Source organism: Camellia sinensis, chromosome 3 (genome assembly GCF_055761805.1).
Source record: "Camellia sinensis isolate YWXY chromosome 3, ASM5576180v1, whole genome shotgun sequence".
NCBI classification, from domain to species: domain Eukaryota; kingdom Viridiplantae; phylum Streptophyta; class Magnoliopsida; order Ericales; family Theaceae; genus Camellia; species Camellia sinensis.
The window spans coordinates 90,338,121-90,359,107 of NC_138963.1; the positions used below are offsets into that span (position 1 = coordinate 90,338,121).

Genomic DNA, 20,987 nt, shown 5'->3' on the forward strand with positions numbered 1-20,987 from the left:
TTATGTGAGCTAGTGTTGGTTTCTCACCAACACTATGTTTTCCTTTTTCTCCTTTATTTCTCATCCTTATTGATGTATTCTCATATGTAATGTATGGTTTCATCATCAATAAAGATTTTCTTTACTGATCAAAAAAAAAATTGACAGGACTTAATAGTAATCCTAAAAGTAAAATAAAAATTATTGATTATTTTTCCTAATAATAATAAGAGGAAAATACAATTCGGGTAGGGGAAAAAAAACTACAGTGAATTGATAAATCTTTATAAATAATTAAAATTCTAAAGTTTTTCATATATTTGTCAATATTTTTTTTAAACCCCGCTAAATTATAATTTTTCTTAATAACAATGATGGTAAATTATAATTTTTCCTAATAATAATGACGGTGATAATGGTATGGTATGTGACCCAGTCAAGTATCAATTACCCTATTCTGATGGTCTACCATCCATGTCAAACATTCCTTTCTCATTCTCAATCTCTCTTTCTCTCTCCTCTCTCAACGTCTCTCTTTCTCTCTCTCTCTCCCAACTTCCCCATTCATCCTTTCTGCTATCCCTTCCCTACAATGTCCGTCCCCATCTTCCTCCTATGGCTTGTTAGCATCCCTCTCATTGTCCAAGCCGGCTCTGCACCACCTAGAGGTAACCCATTATTCCACTACCACCTCTCTCTCTCTCTCTCTCTCTCTCCATGCATATTTGCGTACATAACATTATCATACAAACACCTACATAAATACACAAGTTTATTTTAAACAACAACATCAAGTATTGAAATATCAAGTAATACGTATTAAAAATATTGGGTATTTTGATAATATAAAATTTTAAAACCAGAATACATGCAAACACATCTACTCTATTAAATAAAATATAGAACACATAACAATTTTAAAGATTCACACCCTCCCCTCCCAAAAAAAGAAAAAAAGAAAAACTAAAAATGTTTATTTCTTAACTGTTTTACTAAATAACTGCTAACAGTTTTCAAATGCAACCAATCTAGGTTTCCTGCTAAATTGCGGCTCGGACAATGAGTTGCAGGAAGGAGGCCTGAAATACATCACCGACGATGGGTTCATAACGGTGGGAAACAAAACCACCTTGAAACAACCTGGTCTCCACATGGTGTTATCCACACTCCGGTATTTCCCTGACAATGCGGCTCATAAATACTGCTACGTATTCCCGGTGATCAAAGGCGGGAAATTTCTGGTGAAAACAACTTACTACTATGGAGGCTACGATGGAGAAAAAGAACCACCAGTGTTTGATCAGTTCATCGATGGAACCAAGTGGAGCATGGTCAACACCACAGAGGATTACGCCAACGGTCTGAGCTCGTTTTATGAAATCATAGTGACGGCGCACGGGAAGACGTTGAGCGTTTGCTTGGCGAGGAACCAGCACACGGTGTCGAGTCCATTTATTTCGGCACTTGAGTTGCAGCATTTAGAGGATTCGCTTTATAATTCCACCGATTTTGACAACTATGCTTTGAGTACCGTTGCCAGGAATTGCTTCGGATGTGAAGCCCAAATCATTAGGTAATTAATCTCTCTCTCTCTCTCTCTCTATTTGTTTGTGTTATTGTTTTTTGTTTGTGTTTTTATGGTAAATCATTTCTGTATTTTACATAAAATCTTAATTTGTTTTATAGCCTTTTAATCGTCTCATTAATCCCCAACTTCAAGTCAACGTACAATTGGGTTCAGTTGGGTTTCAAAAATTGATGAAAAAAATTGAAGTGTAGATGTTAATAGTGAGATTTTAGACCTCGTTTGGAATAAATTAAAAAAAGTCAATATTGGTTTATTGATTTATTTAAGCCATATTTCTTTTTTACTTTTTTATACGTTTTTTCATAATATAAAAAAAAATCAACTTATAAGTCATATTAAAAAACATCCTAATGAAAACCCAAGAGTGTTAGACTGAAATGAAATTTTGATAAAAATATAAAGGTGCTAAATATAATTAATACCATTACATTGCTATTGTTAGTTAGTTTTCGAAACAGGGTTAGACAAATGGATCAAATTGTTATTTGACTCGAAATTTAAAAATTGATTGAGACAATTAAAATGTTAGAAAATAAAGTGAGATTAGATATAAGGTGTGAGATAGAAAAATGTGATTAGTCCATTATTTCTTGTATGCTTTTTACATCTGAATTAAATTTTTAGTAATCTTTCTTAAAACATATCCCTTGATTGAGGATTAATTGCACTTTTTATTCTTATAATTTGATATAAATTTAACCGACAATGCTACGTAGCTCAAATTTTGTGGCTCAAAAGTGGCTCAAATGGCCAAAACGACGTCGTTTTGAGTACAGAATAACATAAAAATGGCCAAAACGACGTCGTTTTGGCCATTTGAGCCACTTTTGAGCCACAAAATTTGAGCTACGAGACATTTTTCAAATTTAACTTTAGTCTCTATAGTCTCATATTGAATAATTCGGTCCCAACACTTCATGTGTAATTTTAATTTGGTCATTCCATCCAAAATTGAATGTTACAATTAACAATTTTGAGATATTTGTCAATTTTCTAAGGTGTACACCTAGACAAAACTAATAGAAATTTAAATGAAATGACTGAATTAAAATTAGACTTAATGTGTAGGGATTAAATTACTAAAATTAAAATAATAAAAATCAAACTAAAATTTGAATCAAACTAAGAAGTGTAAGAGAAAATTACATGTCAGGGTTTGTTTGAAAAAATATTTAGAAATTAGTGATAAATTTTAAAATATCATTAAAATCTAAAATGATAAACTTTTCCATCAACTACTAATTGACAAGTAATTGAACTTTTGAATGTTCCAGTGAGATATAAATTCCCCCAAGTGTAATTAAGCCCTTGCTTGATTGATTACCTTGTAACACTCACTGACCATTGAACACATGAAAAACTAGTTTTCCAGACGACCAATTCAACCGCTTCTGGACACCCTTCAAGGACAGCAATCCCGTCGTCACAAGCCGCTCCAACATAACAGCCTCCGAATTCTGGAACATTCCTCCGGCAAACGCCCTGTCGGCCGCCATCACGACAAGCCGAGGCAAGAAACTGACAGTCCAATGGCCTCCATTTTTGCTACCTAAAACCAACTACTACATTGCACTCTACTTCCAAGATAACAGGAATCCGAGTCCATATAGCTGGAGAGTTTTCAGTGTTGCTGTCAACGGAATGGACTTTTATACTGATATTAATGTCACCACTAAAGGAGTGAGTGTGTATACGGCTCACTGGCCGCTGGCCGGACAAACTGAGATTGTTTTGACTCCCCATAGCGATTCGCCGGTGGGGCCGCTCATCAATGCCGGGGAAGTGTTTCAGATTTTTCCTCTGGGGAAAAGGACTCTCACTAGAGATGGTATGGTATCCCTGCCTCTACTTTCTTCATTTTCACTTCTCCTTTTGCTTGTTTGATTGTGTTTAAGTTGAAAATTTGTGCAAGCAAAAAATTTGATACAAGTTTTTCATAGCATCAACACAAAATGATTGTAATATCATACAAGTGCAAGCAATTAATGCATTAGATTGTGCAATTAAGATTTGTACTTCCATCTCTTAGCAATTATTTTGAGTCTATACCATTTTTTTTGCAATTATCCCTTAAAATTACAATGACCAAAATGACGTAAAAGACAAATTAATTTGCGCTAATTTTTTGTGATTGAATTTTGTTTATATGGGCATATTTTTGCAGTGATAGCTATAGAGGATTTAGCAAGAGGGTTTGACAACCCACCTGGAGATTGGCATGGAGATCCATGTCTACCTGAGAAGCATTCATGGACTGGAGTTACTTGCTCTATTGGTGCAAAATATGCCCGAATTGTTTCTCTGTAAGTTCACCAGATTTATATTAGGGTAAATTACATGTTTAATCCCTATAATTTGACTCAAATTTTACTTTAATTCATATAGATTTAAATTAAACAATTTAATTCCTACACTTTAAATGCAGTTTCAATTTTGTTCTTCCGTTTAAATTAATGATTTTCAATTTGGCATTAGACAAACCAAAACATGATACTCATTCCAAAATCAAATTAATTATATGGAAGTCATGATCCAGATAACAAACACATGTATTGTTTAAATTCGATTATGTTTAATTTGGGTACCCTTTTTTTTCTGGTTAAATGAAGAAATTTAACCAATGTTGGGCTCATAGGAGAGTTGGCTGAGAGCGTAGATCATTTAACTGCACTTACAAGTCTGTAAGTACACAACCCTATTTTCCTACCTCTCTTGAATGATTCATTGTGTCATTCAATATATAGAAGCCTGTTAATTGGAAATGTATTTTTTTACAGTACGCTTGAAGGCAACAAACTCTCAGGTTCAATACCAAAAATGAGCTCTTTGAAGTCCCTTGAAATATTGTAAGTTTCCCCTATAAATTTCTCAATTTTCACAACAAATTTCATATTTATTGGCAAAACCTAATTAAATTGGCTTTGTTGATGATCAAATAAAGGCATTTGGATGGAAACCAATTCCAAGGAGAGATCCCTGAGTCCCTCGGTCAACTTACTCATCTTCGTTCCCTGTATGTTTCTACCGCTGATAGAAGCCATTTAACAATCTAATCTAGGCCTATCAACGGATCGAATTTAATCTGAATCTCCTAATGAATATCTTATGCCAGATTTAGATCCAACCTCAGATTTGTTGATAGACCATCTAATATCCAATTGCATATGAGTAACTCACTTGGTTTGATGATATGCTTTGGTTGACAGGCAACTCCAAAATAACTACCTCAATGGCAGCGTACCGAATTCACTACTGAAGAAAAATGGCTTAAACCTCCAGTAAGGAAAATATATATATATATATATATTACTCAACTTTTGTTATACAATTTCTAACAAAAACTTGTTCAAATGCATACAATTGATGGTGTTTTTGCTTCAGGATTACACCGGGAAATCAGCTGGTGACAGCACATTAATGCTAAAGAAATATGTCCCGGAAAGAGTAGCAGATTTTTCTGAACTGGTTTTGAGGTGATTGGGAAGCTTTTAGCCCAAATGAGATCATAAAGTTTGATGATGGAGAAGATGGTCACAGAGGGTTGGGAGAGGGAGAGGGAGAGAGAGGGAGAGAGAGAGAGATGCATAGATCTTAATGCACCTGTTTGAATTGGGATGGTCTATGTGTGGATACTTGTGTTTTTACCCTGTAATTGTGCTTTTATAGCAGCATAGAGTTGAATCAACAATTCTTGAAAACACCCATTGTGGTAAAATGACTAATGAAAGTTTTACTTTTTAAAATGTTCATTTATTTTCATAAATCTAAGATCCAAACATAGCATAGACTTCTTGCAGAAATACTGAACAATTACTAGAAGGTGACTTCAAAATCTCCAATTGTTCGGAGAAAGTAAGACATTACTAATTATAGATGAATTAATGATAAAATTAGAAGGCAGAGTAGACTAATAATTAATTGAAGCTACTCAAGTTTAAAATTTCTCATATCTCTAGAATATCATCGTGTTAGACTGTAGGCTACCATCTTTAATGTTTAAAAAAAGGGTTAGGCTAATCATATAAAATTAATTTTTGCATTTATATTTTGGAATCTCTATTGCTACTTGATTTTTTTGAACAGATCTATTGCTACTTGATGGAATAATCATTTTTATAATGAAACTATTAATCTACCATACACCATCTATGACTGTCAGAAGGATTTTGAAAGCCTAGTGTTACTTGATCAAATAGTATTGGCATAGCAGTAGGATGTGGGAGCTCATTCCACTGGATTAGGTAAGCAAGTTTCTATGGGGTGATGTGGTCGCTATCTGTTGGCATCATAAATTTGAATTCTTCTATCGATAGGGGCATAACCAAGTGCAATAAGGGTCCAAAAGTCAAAGGCATGAAATTAGTGGCCCAAGAAGGAGGATTGAGGGTGTGACACACGGCAACCCCAGAAAGAAAGAGAATTCAAGGCAGTCGTAACAGTTACAACAGTCGCAACAGTTGCAAATCATGGGTAGATAAAGAAAATCGACAAATGGACACATGGCAGCATGGCATGGCCAGTTAAGCCATATAAAAGCTAGAAATTCGAAGAGAAAAAGGCTTTCAACCAAATTCACAACTCATGTGAAGTCTAGGAGTAGTGTAACTTATCTAGGAATAGTTCTGGCACTTAGGAATAGATTATCTGTAATTAAGTGTTTGTAACCTAGTTTGGACTTGTCGATTGTAATGTTATTTGAACTTGTAATTTGATTCTTGTAATTAAATGACAAGTTTAAGTGTTATCAAGCAAATTTGTTGTTTGTTTGTTCTTGTTTCTTCATATTACAACCTCCAAAGAAGTCCTTAAATCTGTCAAGGCATAAGACACCAACCACATTGCTTAATTGTATTTCTGTTTGCGAAATTGGTTTTCCTGTTGAATCTTCTCTGTCAATTTGACCTAAACCAGATTTTTACTAACATATTTTGGCATGCCCAGTGGAACCTGTCTAATTTGGAGTGATGGCTAAGAAAAAACAACATGAGATCTTTGGTGAGTCTGAATGAGTTAAAGACAACATAGATGATGGCTATCCAGTGGCTGGACAAGAAATAGGCCAAGGGAATAGCCAAAATGTGGCCTTTGCAAGCCAAACAAGTAGTCCTCCTACAGATCCAAGGAAAGCTCTTCTACTGGACACTCAGCAAACAATTGGTTCTATGTCTTCACATGAGAACCAGATGATGGTTGATGAACTATTGGCTTTGTTCAAGTAGGCCAATATTAAACCCAGTCAGTCAAGGAAAGCCATGAAAGAGACTCAAGTAAACAAGGTACAATGTGGTCCTTCTATAACTCCTCAAAAACATACAATTGTAAATGAACATGTATCATTTTATAGACCTCCTACACTTCAAGAAAGATATGAAGAGAGATGAATATGAATCCTATGTTTGAATATACAGAGATGAGAGAATATCCTCCAAACGTAGTCTTTAATTATAATCCAAATGACTTAGGACCGAGGCCTAGGGGGCTACCAGGACTACAAGTGTATGACAATTATGCATTTGATAGGCTTGCAGTGGGCCATTATGGTATGGAAAACCAAAGGCATAGGCCATTCAATCAAGTTAGGCCTCAAAATGTGCAAGGCCATGTCATGCAATAGCCATACTATGGCCCCGTTTGGTAGAGCTGTGGGAAAGTGATTATAACTTATAGCCTAACAGCTTATACCTTATAGCTATGAACATAAGCTGATTTTTGACTTATAAATTAAGCTTCTCCTCCCCCACTCAAAGAATAAGTTGATTTTTGACTTACAAAAAGCTATAAGTTGTATTGTTAAGCTGAACCAAACACATCAAAATAACTTAAATTAAGCTAAAAGCTGAAATAAGCTGGAAATAAGCCCTACCAAACAAGGCCTATGAACCTAATATAATGAATTCAAGGCCTAGAAGGCCTAGTCCTCCTTTCCCTTACTACCAACCAGAAGTTCAAGGAGGAGGACAACAGCAAACATACATAGGCATGGATCCTATGATCAACAATAGGCAACAAATAATGAATTTAATTCAAGAAATGTATGCCCTAGGTTTAAGGAGGCCAGACAAACCTACGTTTAGGAGCCCATAACCTCCAGATGTAGATAATACACCTCTCCTAAGGAACTTCAAAGTGCTTAAATTTCCCTTGTTTACAAGAGAAGAAAGACAATCCACAATTGAACACATAGGAAGATTTGTTCTAAAATGTGGAGAAGTAGGGCAAAATGACTTTCTAAAGATGAAATTGTTCCCAAACTCATTGTCTATGACTGAATATACTTGGTTTATTAACTTGCCAGAAAATTATGTGCATACTTGGCAAGAAATGGAGAGTCAATTTCATGCTCAATTCTTTAGAACTGAACCTGAAGTTACTCTGGTAGACCTATCAAAATTTAAGAAAAAGCAAGAGGAAACAGCAAAACAATATATAGAGAGGTTTAAAAGAGCAAAAAATAGGTGTTATGCATATGTCCTTGAGATAGAAGTCATAAGATTGGCTCAAAATGGTTTGAATTTTGAATTAAGAAAGAAATTTGAAGGAATGATGTTTAGAGACTTGTATGACTTGTCTTTAAGGGCAACAAGTTATGAGTCAATTCTTAAAGAGGAACAAGAAAGAAAGGAAACTTCACTTGGTACCTATTACCAAGAAGTTGAATTTGACTTTGATGTAGACATTGATGTGGCACAAGTAATTGGTAAAAAGCCTATGGTTTGTGAGACCTTGAGAAAGGTTGAAAAGTTTGTTGATAGACCATTAACACAGCTAACAAAAAGAAATGTGGCTGCATTAAGTTTATAGTATTCCTTTGACTTGTCACAAACAAATGCTTTGTTTGATGAGTTATTAGCCAACAAATTCTTAACTTTAACTCATGGCCACAATATTCCTAAAGAAAGAAATAGAATTGGAAAAAAGTATTGCAAATGGCACAATTCTTTTAGACATTCGACTAATAATTGTATTAAATTTTGAAATTGTGTGCAGGATTTGATCCAAAAGGGAACATTGAAATATGATGAGAAAGATAAAGTGGTAATGGCAGTTGATGGTGTTCCCTTCCTAGAGATGGTGGGCATTAACATGGTGGCTACTGGCATCCAGTCGACTGACTAGAAGAAAAAAATAAATAAATAAATAAAAATAAAAAGTGGAAGGAACCCTAGAGTCCTCTTGGTAGAGTTGGAGAAACTCTATAAAGAAAGGATAGAAAAGATTGCCAAGGAGGCAAAAAGGAAGAAGATTCAAGAAGAACCTAATGAAAGGCTTATTTGCTTCAGATGTGGCACCAAAACAAAAGAGCCAAAACCATTGTGATAGATGGAATCCAGAAAATAGGAAAAGATATTGGTCTTAGGTTCAACACCATGGGTGGAGGTGACTTGCAAATATTTGACAATGACCACATCTTTTATGATGGATCAGACCTAGGAATATTTGGGCCTGCAAGAGATTATGGTGAAGATGATGCTCCATTCTTATTCCAATGAGCTCATGTTCACCCATGTTTTGGTGGCTCAAGCAGCATTAGAGCCATGCTAAGGTAGCAGAAGGGATCTTAGCCCTATAGAAATCTAAAAATACTAACAAGGCTATACAATGGCCAACAACAACAGCTTATAAAGCCACATATTGGCCAATAACAAACTGGAAGGTCATATGGAGGCCAACAACAATTTGCAAAACCATTTGAGAGACTGCAGCAGCAGAGTGGCCCAAGAATAAGGCCAAATGTGCAACCAAGAATGGTGAAACCACCAGTGCTACCTAACTTGGGATGGCATGGGGTTGTTCACCCGAAGTTTCCTTCAAGAGGATGGAGGCAAATGGGACTCACTAGAACTTAGAAAAGAAGATAACAGAGAACGTTTCATTCCATAATGTCTAGGATGGCAAATGATGGAGGTCCAAGGAATTTGGTTTGGGCTAAGAAAGTTGTTGTGCCACCAAAAGCAATGGTGGGATCATCATCAAATGAGCAAGTAACCCAACCGCCTATTCAAATACTGAAAAAACCAGTTGTGGACAAAGAGAAAAAATAAGGAAAAGTTATGCCTGACGAGAAAATGCTGAGGTTGAGATTGAAAGAGTTAGAAAAAGAATTAATGTCTGCTGATAAAGATGGTATGGTTTATGCAGAAATGAAAGATCAAGAAGGTGCAAAGTCAACTGTAAGTGAAAGTAGTGTTATTGTAAAAGAAGATGCTAAGTTAGAAAGTTTAGAGGAGTTTGAGGAGAAAATGGCAGCCATTCATTTTGGTTTTTTACCTGTTTCTAAAGAATGCAACAATATTATGGCCATCCCCAAGAGGTTCCAAGCCAAACCAAACCAACCAAACATGTTGATAGGTGATGTTAAAGACTGGACAAAGTCAATTGTGCAAATAGTAGTGACTAAGGCAGAAGTTAAGCCACCAAGGTCAATTAAGGTGGTAAAATCAGTCGATGGGGAAAGACTAGTGCTGTAAAAGCTTGAAGAAAAGCTAATCAAGCACTTAAGGCCATTATATGTAAGGGCCCATCTAGATGGAGTCCTAGTTGACAGGGTTTTGGTTGACAATTGAGCCATATTCAACATTCTCCCTTCTAAAACTTTGAGAGCTATAGGCAAATTAGCAGAGGACTTGTTACCTACTGATATTAATATAAGTTACTTTGTTGGAGGCTTATCTGAAGCAAGGGGAGTTGTTGCTATATAACTCCAGGTTGGTTCAAGGCTAAGAGAACCACTTTTTTTGTAATTGATTCCACTTTTAACTACAATGTGTTGTTAGGAAAAGATTGACTACACCTCAATTGGTGTATGCCATCCTCTTTGCATCAAGCATTAATATTATTGACTAACAATGAACAAGATGAATAGAAGGGAATGGAGATCTATTGGGCAATGCCAATCTTTTTGCAGCAGATGTCAATAACATTGAGGCTGTGTTGTATGATGAAGACATAGGCCTAATTGAGGTGGCTAAGGATGAGGTCAAATCCTAAGGAAAAATTCTAACCAATGAAGAGTTCAAGAGCACCACTGAAGAAAGATTCCAACAGATAAACTAGGAATTGACCAAGCCAAGCCTAACGCAGAAATAAAAGAGACTTGGGATTGAAGAAATTATAGAAGATACAGATGATACAGATGCAAACAAGTGAAGAAGACAACCTGGATGAGATAGTTACAACTCTTGTAATTAGATCTCCTTTTTCTAGGATTTTTAATTTCTTTTTAGCAAGTAGATTTAAGTTTAAGTCTATGCCTAATTGTTCATGGATAGAATGCGTAATAGACAACAGCCCTCTGAGTTGTAAAGAGGTGCATTTGGAGCATTTGAGTGTTGCTCCTACTAAGCTTGATGACCTCAAAGCAGATGTTCAAGATCCTTGGGAGGAATTCAACTTAGGAACTAAGGCTTGTAAAAGGCCAATCTATATAAATGCTAGTTTATCTAATGAAAGTAAAGGCACACTGGCTGGTTCGATGTATGAGTATGTGGATTGTTTTGCTTGGAGTTATAAAGAGATGCCTAGTTTGAATAGAACACTAGTAGAACACAGGTTACCAATAAAGGAAAACTTCATTCCATATAAACAACCTCCAAGAAGAACGACTAATGAAGTGACTTTGTTAGTTAAGGAAGAAATCGAAAGGTTGTTAAAGGCAGGTTTTATTAGGACAGCCAGATATGTTAAATGACTGTCGAATATTGTACCTGTTATGAAGAAAAATGAAAAGTTGAGAGTATGTATAAACTTCAAGAACTTGAATCTAGCAACTCCAAATGATGAATATCCTATGCTAGTCGCTAATTTGTTGGTTGATTCAGCAGCCAAGAGTAAGGTTTTATCCTTCATAGATGGGCATGCTGGGTATAATCAAATTTTCATTAACCTAGAAGACATCTATAAGATTGCTTTTAGATGTCCTAGAGCCTTAGGCACATTTGAATGGGTAGTGATGCCTTTTGGTTTGAAGAATGCTGAAACCGCATATCTAGGAGGCACCAGTCAAAGAAGCAGCTACTGACTTCAACTGGTTGATGATAGCTTTCATGAGTGTCTACCATTCTTTAAACCTTCTAGAGGAGTATGAGGTGATATTGCAAAAGTAGGAGTTGAACTTGTCAAAGAGTTGCTTGTTCTCAGTTAGGATGGCTTCAACCTCTGTTTTTTCCTTAAATTGATCCCTAATGCCAATATATTCATGGATGTTGGCATGAAAGTAAGGACAGGGGAGAATCTGAATCAATCCAAACTGCCTTGCCAATTAGCATGGGTTGTAACTTTCAAAACTACAATTCGATTTCTTGTTGGTGGAGATAGAGCCTCCAACCAAGATGTACCTCGCAATAAGGACTTGAGCCCAGAAGTCTTTTTGTTTGTTCCGCAAAGTATCATCTAAGGGTTGAGGGTCAGTGTAAACATAGATGAGTCCAGAGGCAGTGAAGTGGAAATCATGAAAATGAATAAACAGAGCTGGCTCTTTGTCGAGGGGAAGTTTATAGAAAATGGTGAAGGCTTTAGTAAATGTTATGTCAGAAGAAGGTCAAAAGAAAAGAAAATGCTCAGCATAGCTTTCAAAAGGGGTGGAATATGGTGTTTATTGGGTAGGCCTAATTTCAAGAAAATAAGCATACAACCAAGCTTGGAAAAGCCAGAAAGGGCCATTGTAGTTCACATCTATTTCTTTGGAAGTTACAGTGAAGAGGCCCTTATATAGTGTGGCCAAAAAGAATGGAGCAAGGGAAAGCTGAGTGCCCTCTTGAATATAAGTAGCCAGAGGAAGATATTCCTTGGTAATTTTAAAACCAGGAACACAAAAAAAGAATTGGCATAAGCATCGAAGGTATAATGCTATTCTTCAACAAAGGGTTCTAAACCAAACTTTTGGTATTTTTTCATGAAACTACCATACCTGATGTTAGTAACAATGTTGAAATCTATTTTACGAGGGGCCGAGAGTGCACTAATATGTTGGCCAAGAATAGGTAGGCCAGTCAGATGCACAACATCTAAGAGAGTGGGCGAAATCATACCAAATTTCAACATCATGGAGTTACATGACATAGACTAGAAACAAACGAATAGCACTAATTGTCCACTGATATAACACTAATTGTCCACTTGTCCATATCAAAAGAAAAAGTTGATAGACGAATAGCATCATAAATGCCTAGAGCTCGCTATAAACCAAGGTTATACTCCATGATCCTGTTTACCCATAGCTTCCAATCTGCACTAGGTTTCTCCCATGAATGCAGGGGATTGCAACTAATGTCCCGCTGATGCCAGGCCAATTTGGCTCTATCTAGTAACAGACTTTCTGTTTGGGCAATGGGGTAATATAGAGCCAATTCATCAGGCATGGAAGTAAGGAAGGATGTCCCTAATTCTCCTTAGGCAATAGTGCTACAAGGGATAATACAGCTATCAAACTTGTGGATTTGAATGGTCTCTTTGATTTCAGGGAGGGAAACGAAGCATTGGAAAGGGCTCTGGAGTATCAGGTTGTTTGGTCTTCGATTTTGATTGAGCCTTCTTGGGTGCCATGTTTAGGGTTTTACAGGAAATGAAATGATGACAGAAAGGATGATAAGAAAGGAAACAGTATAGGGTGAAGAAGTAGAAATGAAGTCACAATTCAAATTTCTAAGTTTATATTGTTTGAGTTGTTTTTATTCATTGGGATTTAAATAGTTTTGGGCTTGTGAATAGGCCTAGTTTATTTCATTTAAACCGTGGTTTTATTTGGGCTTTCAAAATTGTCCATATCAGTGAATATTCATTCAAGGAATAACCCCAGTTTTACCTTAAATGAAGGAGGCATTATTGGCACCATAAATTTGAATTCCTCTATCGATAGGGGCATAACCAGGTGCAATAAGGGTCCAAGAGTTGCGGGCATGAAATTAGTGGCCCAAGAATGAGGATTGAGGGTATGACACATGGTAACCTCAAAAAGAAAGAGAGTTCAAGGCAGTTGCAACAGTCACAGCAGTTGCAGATCATAGGTAGATAAAGGAAACCAGCAAATAGACACGTGGTAGCATGGCATGGCCGGTAAAGCCATATAAAAGATGAAAATTTGAAGAGAAAAAGGCCTTCAACCAAATTCACAACTCATGTGAAGTCTAGGAGTAGTGTAACATATCTAGGAGTAGTTTTGGCACTTAGGAGTAGATTATCTGTAATTTTATGTTTGTAACCTAGTTTGGACCTATCGATTATAATGTTAATTAACTTGTAATTTGATTCTTGTAATTAAGTGACAAGTTTAAGTGTTATCAATCGAATTTCTAGTTTTTTTGTCCTCGTTTCTTCACATTACAACCTCCAAAGAAGTCCTTGAATTTGTCAAGATTCTTTTTAAATCTTTTTTGTCGATTTGACCCAAACCAGATTTTTGCTGATACTATCACATTTGCTTTCGACTTTCGCTTAGTAAGACTTTAATGTGACTACAGTCAAGTTACAATTCAAGCTCATTTTGAGAGAACGCAACTCCATATTTAGTAGCTTTCTTGTCAAACCCATCATGTCCAACTCTCTATTACATATTTGTAATGAAGAGGTTCCATTACATCATCTAATAGTGAGTGTAATGATCTTTTTTAATTTAAATTAATTATAAATTTATATTCCTATTTCATAGCCATTAGATATGTAATTAAAATTCTACATTACATAGATAGAATAGAGATGATAAAAAATATGATAGAGGATACATATCCAAAATATGATATGGGTACAAAGATTCATTATGGACACACACACACACATATATATATACATTACATATTACATAATATTATTAGAAAAGATGTTATAAATTATGTAAAATATATTAAAATTAGAATTTTTCTCTCAGTTATAAATTTTCCTTTTCTAGCAAACGTGAGTTTCTTATTCTTCAAACATTGAAAAAAGTTAGAAGATTTAAGTGTCTAAACTAAGTAATGAGTGTCGAACATATATTTCACGCTGTTATCTTTGTCATATCCAATAGACAAGGGTACTTTAATGAAAAAAAAATTAAAAATCCATGTAACATAAGTCACAGTTCAATGAGGATTGTTACGTTTGACGATTCTCTTTCTCATTTTTATCAAGCCAAAAAAAAAAGTAAAGTTATGCAAATAATATTTTTGTACAAAACTCAAACATAGAATATGTGATCTTTTTGTATTTATTTCAAATCAAAATTGCAACCATTGTGTTTTTTAATTTCAAAAAAACTATTGTCAAACTATTTTTGATAAATTTTTATTATAACATTTTCCAATAGAAAATTGTAATATAAAAACTAAATTTATCTATTCTAGGCCAGTGAAGTTAGCTAGTTGACAAGAATTTCTATACTTACTAGTTGACAAGAATTTCTATACTTACTAAACCCTCCTTTGACATGAGGTTTTTTAGGGTTAAAAGGTTAAAATAGTCACAAAAAGGCAAAATATACTAAAAAGTCAATAAGATAAAATGTCATATCTAAACCATAATCATTTCATTTTTTCTCTCATAAAAGTTAAAGAAACTAAAAAATCCATCTCAAACAAGATTTTTTAACCCCAGATTAAAATAGTTAAAATGTCAAAAAGCTAACCCACATCTCAAACGAAACCTAAGATATGATGTGAGATTAGAGAATGAGAAGGAGAAGGAGTAGGGGTAAGGGTAGGAGAAGAGTGGCTAGCAACGAAAGGCAGTGGGAAGGGATGTTGTTGGCAGTTAGGAATTGTAGGGGCAAGTGAAGCAATGGAATGGCCCCCTTTGATTTTTGAAAATCATACATCAAGCATTAAGGGTCAGTTGGCAATGACTTTTTTAATTGGCTTTTTGATTTTTTTGGCTTTTTTGACTATTTTAGCCTGGAACTTTTTTGGTTGTTTGGTTTTCTTTTTTGGATTTTTTGGCTTTTTGGCTTTGGAATGGCAAAAATTTTTTGTCCTTTTGTGATTTTTTGACTTTTTTTGGTTCTTTTGTGATTTTTTAGCCAAAGATGATAACCAAACGAGCACTTAGTACAACAATTTTTTGTTCCCATTAATTTTTTAAAAAAATAATAATAATAATTTATATAGTATAATACAAAAATATTATTTTGCAAAAGTTTTCAAGTGGTATAGTGCAAATCTCTTACAACGAGCTTCATATGATTTATGATACTTTACTATTCATGCTTTGATATACATTATTTCAAGGTAAGTTTTAAGCTAAAGACATAACCATAACTAGATATGGATTCATTAAATCACTTTTTGATGGTTTAGTCATTTATTTTTATCATATTCTTAATTTAATGGGCCATTTTTTTAGAAAGTCCTATTCCGAAGTGTTTTTATTTAACTCATCTTCTTTTTAAATATTCCATTAAATCCTGTTTAGGGTAATATGACAAAAACGCCTTTCCAAACTTTTTACTCATGTTTTCATTTTGAAACTAATATACAATCAAAAATAACAGCAGTCCCTCATTCTATGAAGAAAATCTCTCTGTCATTCCAAGGAGAAAACCTATTCCTTATTCAATCCAAAATTGTAAATCGTCTACCTTCTGTAACCCGACTTTCTGTGCTCCTTTCGGAGGGCAAATAGCCCTACAGTTCGGACTCCATTTGTGGTTCTGAATCTGATTTCATAAATGCAATGTGAAATAGTGAAAACACAAAAATAGTCCAAATTCGGCATTTCTTTTTGAAAAATTAATGTTCGAATCAAATGCCAAAAATGGACTGCTTTGCCAGATTTCAGAGTCGCTACCTAAATATTTTTGAAAAATTTAGGAAACCCGAGACTCGTGCCAAAGGCCATGAGTCCGTCATTACCAAAGTGTCTCGGCTCGGGAACTTAGGTACGAGAGGGGAAGGTCATGAATTAAGCACCCCACTCGCCTGATCAAAGATCGGCCTCTACTAATCATAGTGTGATTCTTATTTACATTACATGCTCTTATTCTGATTTTTTAGCTATATTACTATGTGATGCACACACAAGGTATAGACTAATTTGCAAGAATTTGAACACTTGATCTCATGTTTTGTTTCGAAATTGTCTTGTGAATTTTCCACTTGAAAAAGTGGGCTAAAATGGACATTTGATCAAACCATCCTAGTTCAAGCAACAAGCCTTCATCCACAGACATTTAAACAATTATATCATTTAAGCACTTAGCCTCATGGTATTCATGCTTTAACATGACAACACAAGCATTCAATGCAAGATGCTAAAATATAAAATTACTCACCTAATACTCCGAGCCAAAACAAAGTAAAATAATTAGAAAAATATGCATGTTCCTAATTAATTCAATATGACTAGTGCAACTTGCACATTATGTATTTTACAGGCTCGACTATGAGCATGGCATATGATTCCATTCAAGACATGCGAGAGAGCACATATTCAAGTAATGAATTTGAACATTTGATATCAGGTTAGCATAATGAACCGAACCTTGAATGCATGTAAGACAAATGGATGCAAAATATGGAGTATGCTAACAAAAGGTGATGTCCTATACTAACCATCATAAGCAAGTAAGTAAAAGGGAAAAAGACGTGGGGTTGGAAGACATACAACTTATTACAACATTGCCCTCGTGCAAGGGGGTGTGAATCAAAGTCCAAAGTCCGAATTTAAACTAATTATTACAAAATCGAATGAATAAATTAACTAGCTAACTAGACTATTATCACAAGGGTAACCATGATAAATAAACTAGCTATAACAATTACAAATAAACAATAATAATAATTAATTACAACATTAATAATTAACTAGACTAATAATAACTAACAATATTAAATAAATTAATTAATTTCAACAACCCATGGAGCATTAATACATAAGGTTTGCATGCACAAGGTCCCAGAACAGCACTATCTACCTTGGCTTGCTCTGTTTCACCTTTAACCACTGCCTTTTGTTTTCTGCAAAAAAAAACACTGCTGACCAAACATTGATGACCGGCCTGTCCTCAATGAAAGCCCGGCCAGGCTTAACGAAGACCGGTCATGCCTCAATTTCATGCCAAATTTTGTTTTGTGCTCTGAAGTGAAAACAGTGCAAACAAAGTGTTTTGGATTCTGTTTGTCCCTCTCACACTTCTCTATCATAGGAAAGCCTCGAGAGAAGGTTAGAACTGTTTCTGAAACCATCAATGAGCAAATTGATTGCTTGATGATTTCGATACACAACTTGGACAAAAAATCAATAAATGAAATGAACAATAACCACCCCTCCCTCATATCATGGAGTGAACTCAAAGAGAGAAGTAAAGACGCTTCAAGGTTTATCTAGAACATCATGAATTGATGTAAGACAACCCTTGAAACAACGGATTCGACATAACGTTCGGGCGAACCCCAAGCAAGATAACTCATTTTCTTTATGTGAGTTAGTTCATTTTAAGCCAAATTCATTAGTCTTTACCATCCTTTAATCCATTAAGTCCAAGGTGATTAGTATGTCCACTAAGTGAGAAATATGTCAATCAAGAGGTGATTCTCAACATGAAAGAGAGACTACACCGTTGGTAATGAACCTCCGTAGAGATTGAGCAATTAAGCGTAAATCGCTAGTTCATGTTTTGAATAACCGTCAAGCGATTGAAACAACTCTCAAATGAAAGAGATGAACGACAAGTTGATTTTTTAAAATGAGGTTCTTAAACATGGAAATGAGTTGAAGAAAAGCTTAGAACAATATACTACAAGCTATGTATGCAAACTTATGAGACAACAACCAAGGTAATTAATGTATGAACTATTTAAACAACTTATAACAACCCTGAAACAGCCTTCAAGTGATAAAAAAAACAGTGGCTAAAATGCATGAAAAATGTTTAAAAATCCTAAACGACAAAGAAAAGAAACAAGACTAGTAAGCAAGAACAAGGAGGGGTGGCTAACCCCTCCATTTTTGAAACCTCAAAGTATAATTTTTTTAGCCCTTTTTTAACTCTGAAAATCAGTGTAGAGAACAAACAAAAATGGTGTAAAGGTAAGTGTTTGAGCTATAGGTAAAAGTGTAAAAAGAGCAAACTTTCTCTACCCTTTTGGTAGCTTTTCAAACCCAAACTTAAACACTTAAAATAGGATCAAAACAACACAAAATAATAAAAACTAAGTAGTAAATAAAAGAAATGAAAGCAAGAGTGAAGATAGCAAGCTTATACCTCTCAAGGGAGTAAGTTTTTTGTTTGTGATCAAACTAAGCTCCAACACACTTTCAAGCTTGAATTATGGTGTTCAAGGCTCAACCAAGGTTCCTAGACCAAGGTATGAAGGTGTGTACGGTGTATGAATATAGGTTCAAGGTGGTAGGTTAACTCAAAGTGTTGCTTGCATAAGAAGAAGGAGCTCTCAAGGTGATATAAAGGCTTTCTTGAAATTCTCCAACCCTCAAAACAGAGATATATGGTCGTTTTTATAGAATTTAAGCCAAGAATATCATAAATATCTTCAAAAATGGACAGCTGGCGGCCTCTTGTCCAAAACAATATTTCTCGCTACCAAGGCCCAGCTAGCTCTCAATAGCCACGGTCGGTCCTCAATGAGGCACGATCGGGCCTCAATGCATTCTCTTGTTTTTCTGTTTCAGCCTCAGTAAAGGGTGGCACAATGTATAAAAATGGATTTCTTGGGTATAATCAGTGGGAATATGGGAGGTTTGGGATTGTTTTGGAGCTTAAAACATGGCCCCTTTATTGAGACCTCGAACCACACATAATACCACTTTCATCATCGAGTGTACCGGACAAAGCACTTGAGCCTTGCGGGCGGTCAAAAATAGGGTGTCCACACCTTCTAAATCATTTATCTCTCAAATAAATGTTGATGTAAACTTTTACATCACAAATGTATGCTTGCACACTCAATGTTACGTGAGTGTGCGAAAATTAATATTAGGTGCAACTACCTATTTGTATTACATAATTAATATGAACATTCACATCTTTATGTACACACTATGCTTGTAACCAAATTAACATATTATTATTTATGCTAGTATGACTATTTTTTAATGTAAATATTAACATTGATTGTGATTTGTAAGTAATTCATTGTTGACGTTGTACTATTGTTTTAATATTATAGAGCCACTGTGAACATCCACATTGTTTGTAATTGCTTGTTATTATGTACACATTACAATTGATTTAGTGTGCATTTGGTAAATGCAATATTAATGTGAACATTCACATCTTTATGTTGTATTGTTAAGATGCACAATATGTTGTGACTAAAATAATATATTATTGTTTACGCTTGTATGACTATTCCTGAATATGAATATTAACATTGATTAATGATGTGATAATCACAACACCAATTGCAACACATTAAAATTTGATAATTCATAACAACAATAACTTCAGTGGATGTATACACTCACATTCACTGAAATACCAAGAACAATGCAATAAAATTAATTTTAAAATTTTACTTTGGGTCTATGTGCTCTATTTTTGTTTGGGAGAAAGAGAGTAAAATTTTACTCCGATACTATGTGCTCTGTTTTTATTTGCGAATAAAAGTTTACTCTGATTTTATGTGCTTTGTTTTTGTTTGATAAAATGAAAGTAAAATTTTACTCTAATTTTATGTGCTTTGTTTTTGTTTGATAAAATGAAAGTAAAATTTTACTCTGATTTTATGTGTTTTGTTTTTGTTTGATAGAATGATAGTAAAATTTTACTCTGGTATTGTGTGTTTCTGTGATTTGTTTTTGGACTTGTAGTGACAGTAAAATTTTACTTTGGTTGACAGTAAATTTTTACTATCAACTGATTGTAGATTTGAAAAATGGTTCCACCTCTTATGTTGTTATACAAGTATGGTGATCATATCATTATGTTCAATGTTGTGTCAAACTGCACATTGAAGGATTTAACCGATTTCTATTGTTTGTTGATGGTATTTTCCTGAATGGCAAATATAAGAGCACATTGTTTTCAACTACAATAAAGGATAGGGATCAAGGTAGATACTGCTGTCAGTGTCTTACAAAGTAAAATCTTACTTAATTTCAGAGTAACATTTTCCTTATTTTTAGAATAAACTTTTACTTTTAATTATAGTAATATTTTACTGTTTTACTATTTTGGCCTTTTGTGTATTATACTTACTAATTGTAAAATGTTTTCTCTTATAAATTTTTTTTCCCTCTTGCAATTGGTATTGTCGATACAGAGACTACGGATAGTTGTGAATGATCTTGTTGTCTTTCATCCAATTTGTAAGAAGCTACCCGATAGGCCAAAAAAGAATAGGATTCCATCTAGGGATAGAAACATAAGACAAGTATAGTGTGGTAGATGCAAGATGTACTCTCATAACAGGAAGACTTGTAAGAAGACATTGTCGTGAAAGAAATTATTATTTTGTAATAAAAGTATGAAAATAATGTAGTACTTTTGCAATAAAAG

General features: G+C 34.6%; 1 protein-coding gene across 1 annotated transcript; it reads left to right on the forward strand.

Annotated features, from left to right (window-relative positions):
* The first annotated feature begins 238 nt into the window (after window positions 1-238).
* LOC114258549 (Leucine-rich repeat (LRR) family protein) lies at window positions 239-5,310 on the forward strand. Its single transcript, XM_028198520.2, has 9 exons — window positions 239-647; window positions 1,012-1,552; window positions 2,932-3,395; window positions 3,732-3,870; window positions 4,177-4,248; window positions 4,345-4,413; window positions 4,509-4,580; window positions 4,774-4,845; window positions 4,949-5,310. Exons 1-9 carry the CDS (start codon window positions 383-385, stop codon window positions 4,983-4,985), a joined length of 1,731 nt encoding a protein of 576 aa, XP_028054321.2. The 5' UTR covers window positions 239-382; the 3' UTR covers window positions 4,986-5,310.
* Window positions 5,311-20,987: the final 15,677 nt, after the last annotated feature.